Source organism: Leucoraja erinacea, chromosome 30 (genome assembly GCF_028641065.1).
Source record: "Leucoraja erinacea ecotype New England chromosome 30, Leri_hhj_1, whole genome shotgun sequence".
Classification (NCBI taxonomy): Eukaryota; Metazoa; Chordata; class Chondrichthyes; order Rajiformes; family Rajidae; genus Leucoraja; species Leucoraja erinaceus.
In genome coordinates, this window is record NC_073406.1 from 2,538,637 (window position 1) to 2,546,260 (window position 7,624).

At 50.0% G+C, this 7,624-nt stretch overlaps 1 protein-coding gene across 1 annotated transcript in view; it reads left to right on the forward strand.

Annotated features, from left to right (window-relative positions):
* Positions 1-7,624, forward strand: part of fhad1 (forkhead-associated (FHA) phosphopeptide binding domain 1) — a 76,934-nt gene that overhangs the window by 60,592 nt on the left and 8,718 nt on the right. The window contains exons 26-27 of the mRNA XM_055659081.1: positions 1,646-1,741; positions 7,305-7,525. Coding sequence (XP_055515056.1) covers positions 1,646-1,741; positions 7,305-7,525 — 317 coding nt within the window. The remainder of the gene's footprint in view (positions 1-1,645; positions 1,742-7,304; positions 7,526-7,624) is intronic.

Sequence of the window (7,624 nt, forward strand, 5' to 3'; positions counted from 1 at the left end):
GGCGGTGGAGGCCGGTTCTCTGGAGAGAATTCTTTCAAGAGAGAGCTAGATAGGGCTCTTAAAGATAGCGAGAGAGAGAGTCAGGGGATATGGGGAGAAGGCAGGAACGGGGTACTGATTGGGGATGATCAGCCATGATCACATTGAATGGCGATGCTGGCTCGAGGGGCCGAATGGCACCTATTGTCTATTGTCTAAAATGCAGGGTTTGCTGTAATTACTGTACTCCAGCTGCCTATATCTCTTCACAATGTTATATTTCTTCTTGCAGTTTTAAATGTTGAGGATGGAGGATTTTGCAGCCTCGCTGCTTGTTGATCACCGCTTGCCCACCAGAGGGCATGATGTGCAAGATGACGCCACAACAAATTAACGGGGAATTAAGGCTTTGGCCTTGTTAAACAGTCCCATTAATAATACTATTTACAGCGGTGTATTTTATCCTGGATAGATGTAATAAATCATAGGCTAATAAAAGCGCAGGAAAAATATAAAGTTTAGTTTAGAGATACAGCGCAGAAACAGGCCCTTCGGCCCATTGAATCCGTGCCGACCAGCGATCCCCGCACGCTAACACTATCCTACACACACTGGGGATAATTTACATATTTACACCAAGTCAATTAACCTACAAACCTGCACGTCCTTGGAGTGTGGGAGGAAACCGGAGCTCCTGGAGAAAACCCACGCAGGTCACGGGGAGAATGTACCAACTCCGTACAGACGGGACCCGTAGTCAGGATCGAACCCGGGTCTCCAGCGCTGTGAGGCAGCAACTCTACCGCTGCGCCACCGTGTCGTGTATACGCCTGTCTTTACATTATAGGGGATTAAAAGGTAAAGGGAGAGTTTAAAAAGCCAGTGGGCGGCATGATGGCGCAGCGGTAGAGTTGCTGCCTCACAGCGCGGGGACCCGGGTTCGATCCTGGCCACGGGGCGCTGTCTGTACATAGTTGGTACCTTCTCCCCGTGACCTGCGTGGGATTTCTCCGCGAGTCTTCGGTTTCCTCCCACACTCCAAAGACGCGCAGGCAGGTTTGTAGGTTGATTGGCTTGGTGTGAATGTAAATTGTCCCCAGTGTGTGTGTGTGTGTAGGATCGTGCCAGACAAACAGTGATCGCCACAGGCAAGAATGACTGGTTAATCTGCCTTTCAGCTGAGACACACAGGTAGCTTTGAATCTGACTGTGAATGAAATCACCCTGTGGTTATCGCCTCACCTTATTGACGCTGGCAGCGCAAGGGCGACACGGTGGCGCAGCGGTAGTGTTGCTGCCTCACGGCCCCACAGACCCGGGTTCGATCCTGACCACGGGTGCTGTCTGTACGGAGTTTGCACGTTCTCCCCGGGACTGTGTGGGTTTACTCCGGGTGCTCTGGCTTCCACCCACACTCCAAAGACGTGCAGGTTTGTGGTTTAATTGGCTTTGGTATATATTATAAATTGTTCCTACCGTGTCGGATAGTTCTCGTGTGTGGGGTGCTTGCTGGGTGCACCTGTATCTGTAAACAACACTGTATACATGAGTGTTTTACAGGGGACTACATGCCAACTGCTACATGAACTAATCCCTCATCCCAACTAGTTAATACTGATGTTAAACGACTATGTGCCCGCTGATGTCTTCTCTTTCCTCTCTGCAGAAACCAAGAGGCGACTCTTTTGTCATTTCTGATGCTTGCATTGAAAGGACATCGTTGTTTGAAATGTCTGAAGCCCTGGACATCAGCGAGCAGACGGTACGCAGACGGACACTTGTGCTGTAGCTGGTTTTAAGTACATTATATTCTATTCTATGGCCTGGGGATTGTATTGTAAGATGGGTTCTCCGTGACTCAACAGCCTGCAGTCAGGCCCTTCTCCATCTTTGAACTGCAGATAGAAACATAGGCGTTAGGTGCAGGACTGATTCCTGGGATGTCAGGACTGTCTTATGAAGAAAGACTGGATTTATACTCTCTAGAATTTAGGAGATTGAGAGGGGATCTTATAGAAACTTACAAAATTCTTAAGGGGTTGGACAGGCTAGATGCAGGAAGATTGTTCCCGATGTTGGGGAAGTCCAGGACAAGGGGTCACAGCTTAAGGATAAGGGGGAAATCCTTTAAAACCGAGATGAGAAAAACTTTTTTCACACAGAGAGTGGTGAATCTCTGGAACTCTCTGCCGCAGAGGGTAGTCGAGGCCACAGTTCATTGGCTATATTTAAGAGGGAGTTAGATGTGGCCCTTGTGGCTAAGGGGATCAGAGGGTATGGAGAGAAGGCAGGTACGGGATACTGAGTTGGATGATCGGCCATGATCATATTGAATGGCGGTGCAGGCTCAAAGGGCCGAATGGCCTACTCCTGCACCTAATTTCTATGTTTCTATGAGTAGGCCATTCGGCCCTTCGAGCCAGCACCACCATCCAGAATTATATCAGAGATGGGCACAAAATGCTGGAGTAATGGACCTGTTCCACAGAAACCCCTGTCCCACTGTACGAGTTTATTCCAAGAGCTCTTTCCCGAGTTTGCCCTGATTCGAACTCGGAGATTTACGGTAATGGCCACTCGTCGGTACTCGGGGCTCTCGTGGACATTTTTCAACATGTCGAAAAATCTTCACAAGTCTTCCCGAGCTTACCTGCCGTTAGCGTTACGAGCCGCTAAGAGACGTCCCCGAGCTCCGACGTACCCGCTATGTTCATTCTCCCTGCTTACCAGGAGTTTGATTTTTTTAAAACTCGGGCGAGCTCTTGGAATGAACTCGTACAGTGGGACAGGGGCTATTAGGCAATTTCTCTGGCTGAAAGGTTTCAACATTTTGAAAATCCAGTGGCGACTAGAAAAAGGTACGACTCTTTGGGCGACTACTCACGACCATACAGGCGTCACCCCCGCTATCCATGTTCTCCACAGAAGCTGCCTGACCCGCTGAGTTACTCCAGCACTCTGTGAAACGTCACCTATCCATGTTCTCCACAGATGCTGCCTGACCCGCTGAGTTACTCCAGCACTCTGTGAAACGTCACCTATCCATGTTCTCCACAGAAGCTGCCTGACCCGCTGAGTTACTCCAGCACTCTGTGAAACGTCACCTATCCATGTTCTCCACAGATGCTGCCTGACCCGCTGAGTTTCTCCAGCACTCTGTGAAACGTTACCTATCCATGTTCTCCACAGATGCTGCCTGACCCGCTGAGTTACTCCAGCACTCTGTGAAACGTCACCTATCCATGTTCTCCACAGATGCTGCCTGACCCGCTGAGTTACTCCAGCGCTCTGTGTTGATCTTTACTCCACCACTGTTTCCACATGCCCAGTAGTGCATTAATTATTGAGAAGTTGCTTGCCGTGCGTAAGCCTTTAGACGGATGGAGGCGGCCAGCCAGCCAGCCTCAGCAGGGGGTTGCTGTGTTCCTATGATGTCGAGTGGGAAGATAGCAAAGCTCCTGGGCTCATATGTTGCATCAACTTTGAAGCGCGGAGCTTGATGTACCCACCAATCACCACATTCCTTCATCTCAGTCTTGAAAGGACCTCCGAACTATAGATCGCAGAACAGCGGGCAGAGTTGCTGCCTCACAGCGCCAGAGACCAGGGTTCGATCCTGACTACGGGTGCTGTCTGTACGGAGTTTGCACGTTCTCCCCGTGACCGCGTGGGTTTTCCCCGGGATCGCTGGTTACCTTCCAAATACACGCAGGGCCAGTGCTGAGGTTTAAGAAGCAATCCAGCAGGTTTGGACAGAAATGCTGGAGAAACTCGGCGGGTGCAGCAGCATCTATGTGGAGCGAAGGAAATAGGCAACGTTTCGGGCCGAAACCCTGAAGGAAATAGGCAACGTTTCGGGCCGAAACCCTGAAGGAAATAGGCAACGTTTCGGGCCGAAACCCTGAAGGAAATAGGCAACGTTTCGGCCCGAAACGTTGCCTATTTCCTATAGCAGAGATTGTTCAACTCTTTGCATGGAGCGAAGGAAGTAGGCAAACGTTGCCTATTTCCTTCGCTCCATAGATGCTGCTGCACCCGCTGAGTTTCTCCAGCATTTTTGTCTACCTTTCGATTTTTCCAGCATCTGCAGTTCCTTCTTAAACAACCAGCAAGTTTGGAGATGACTGGCCTTGATCTCACATGGATAGACTCAAAATATTGGACTGGACAAAGTATTGGCACAGCGGTAGAGTTGCTGCCTCACAGCGCCAGAGATCTGGGTTCGATCCCGACTGCGGGTGCTGTCTGTACGGAGTTTGCACGATCTCCCCGTGACCTGCCTGGGTTTTCTCCAAGATCTTCGGTTTCCTCCCACACTCCAAAGACGTGCAGGTTCGTAGGTTAATTGGCTTCGGTAAAATTGTAAATTGTCCCTAGTGTGTGCGGGGATCGCTGGCCGGCACAGATGCGTTGGGCCGAAGGGCCTGTTTCTGCGCTGTATCTCTATACTAAACTAGCTCTAAGGCCCACAATGTTGACAATATGTCACAATGATGAGCCTTTGTCTCGGCACTGGGCCTGTACTCTCTGGAGCTTAGAAGGACGAGGGGACACTCATTGAAACTTACCGAATAGTGAAAGGCCTGGATAGAGTGGATATGGAGAGGATGTTTCCACTAGTGGGAGAGTCCAGGACCAGAGGGCACAGCCTCAGAATAAAAGGACGCACCTTTAGAAAGGAGAAGAGGAGAAATTATTTTAGTCGGAGGGCGGTGAATCTGTGGAATCCATTGCCACAGAAGGCCTTGGAGGCCAAGTCAATGGATATTTTTATGATGAATGATGATAGATTCTTGATTAGAGCGGGTGTCAGGGGTTATGGGGAGAAGACAGGAGAATGGGGTTGAGTGGGAGAGATAGATCAGCCATGATTGAATGGGGAAGTAGACTTGATGGGCTGAATGGCCTAATTCTACTCCTAGATCTTATGAACTAATGAACACAATGTCTTTGCTGATGATGATGCCGTGTTAAACTAATCTCCTTGCCTGCACCTGATCCTTAGTCCACCCTTCCCTGCACATCCATGTTAAAGCCTCTTAAACACCACGATGGCGTAGAGTGTTCCAGTCTCTTTAATGCTTTGGTGTAGGGCGTTGCAGATTGCTTCTATTCTCTGCATGCAAGGACCTGCACAACTAATCTTCTGATTCACCGGGCTCCCACTGTGTGGCCTCTTGTTCTGGATTCCTGCTCACGCGGAAATAGCTTCTCTATAAATTCCTGAACAGGTTTAATAGCTCGCAACATCACCTCCATGGCAGCAAAACTCAACTTTATGCAACCTCCAGTGGTAATTTAACCCATTACAATCGTTGTCATAGAGTGATACAGCGTGGAAACAGGCCCTTCGGCCCAACATGTCCCAGCTACACTAGTCCCACCTGCCTGCGTTTGGCCCGTATCCCTCAAAACCTGTCCTATCCATGTGCCTGTCTAAATGTTGCGAGACTCCCTGCCTCAACTACCTCCTCCGGCAACTCGTTCCACACACCCACCACCCTTTGTGCGAAAAAGTTACCCCCTCAGATTCCTATTAAATCTTTCCTCACTCACTATAAACCTATGTCCTCTGGTTCTCGATTCGCCTACTCTGGGCAACAGACTGTGCGTCTGCTCGATCTATTCCTCTCATGATTTTGTACACCTCTATAAGATCACCCCTCATCCTCCTGCGCTCCAAGGAATAGAGACCCAGCCTACTCGGCCTCTCCCTGTAGCTCAGGCCCGACAACATCCTCGTTATTCATATCCTGCAGAATATCAAGAAGGCTCATCAGCGTCTCTTCTTCCTGAGGAGACTGAAGAAGGTCCATCTGTCTCCTCAGATCCTGGTGAACTTCTACCGCTGCACCATCGAGAGCATCCTTACCAACTGCATCACAGTATGGTATGGCAACTGCTCTGTCTCCCGACCAGAAGGCATTGCAGAGGGTGGTGAAAATTGCCCAACGCATCACCGGTTCCACGCTCCCCTCCATTGAGTCTGTCCAAAGCAAGCGCTGTCTGCGGAGGGCGCTCAGCATCGCCAAGGACTGCTCTCACCCCAACCATGGACTGTTTACCCTCCTACCATCCGGGAGGCGCTACAGGTCTCTCCGTTGCCGAACCAGCAGGTCGAGGAACAGCTTCTTTCCGGCGGCTGTCACTCTACTCAACAACGTACCTCGGTGACTGCCAATCACCACCCCCCCCCCCCGGTCACTTATTATTATTTATTCAAATCGTTTGCTATGTCGCTCTTCCAGGGAGATGCTAAATGCATTTCGTTGTCTCTGTACTGTACACTGACAATGACAATTAAAATTGAATCTGAATCTGAATTGAATCTGAATCTGAATCAACCCCTGTGAGATCAGTGTGCAGGAAGGAACTGCAGATGCTGGTTTACACCGAAGATAGACACAACATGCTGGTGCAACTCAGCGGGACAGGCAGCATCTCTGGAGAGAAGGAATTGGTGAGGTTTCAGGTCCTCAGACTTAGTCCAGCATTTTGTGCCTATCCTTGTGAGATGAATGGCAACCTTCCCCAAAGCTTCTTGGTTGCTTCTTAAACCTCAGCGCTAGTTTATACTCTCTAGAATTTAGGAGATTGAGGGGGGATCTTATAGAAACTTACAAAATTCTTAAGGGGTTGGACAGGCTAGATGCAGGAAGATTGTTCCCGATGTTGGGGAAGTCCAGGACAAGGGGTCACAGTTTAAGGATAAGGGGGAAATCCTTTAAAACCGAGATGAGAAGAACTTTTTTCACACAGAGAGTGGTGAATCTCTGGAACTCTCTGCCACAGAGGGTAGTTGAGGCCACACAGTTCATTGGCTATATTTAAGAGGGAGTTAGATGTGGCCCTTGTGGCTAAGGGGATCAGGGGGTATGGAGAGAAGGCAGGTAGGGGATACTGAGTTGGATGATCAGCCATGATCATATTGAATGGCGGTGCAGGCTCGAAGGGCCGAATGGCCTACTCCTGCACCTAATTTCTATGTTTCTATGTTTCTAAAGTTGTCCGGGCAACTTGTTCTATTTGTACTGATTCTGTCTGAAGAAGGGTTTCGGCCCGAAACATTGCCTATTTCCTTCGCTCCATGCAAAGAGTTGAACAATCTCCACTATAGGAAATAGGTAACGTTTCGGGCCGAAACCCTTCCGGGTTTCGTCCCGAAACGTTGCCTATTTCCTTTGCTCCACATAGATGCTGCTGCACCCGCTGAGTTTCTCCAGCATTTCTGTCCAAACCTGCTGGATTGCTTCTTAAACCTCAGCACTGGCCTTGCGTGTATTTGGGCCCTCAGCCTCCTCAGCCTCTCCCGTTCCTCCCTGCAGTACCTCGACTTGGTGAAGGCCCTCTCCAGCCTCCTCGACGTGCGGCAGATGTCGGGCTCGCTCTCGCTGAAGCACGTACCGCGGGACGAGAGGGAGAAGCTGGCGGAGTCTCGGCGGAGGGACGCGGAGCTGCTGGATGGTTGCATCGGTGGGCTGAAGGGACAACTGGCCAGGAAAGATCAACTTCTAGGAAGCTACGAGAAAGACCTGGAGCAGCTCAGGTGGGTGTAAAAGGGCTCTGGAGTATTGCGTGCAGTTTTTGGTCTCCTAACCTGAGGAAAGACGTTCTTGCCATAGAGGGAGTACAGAGAAGGTTCACC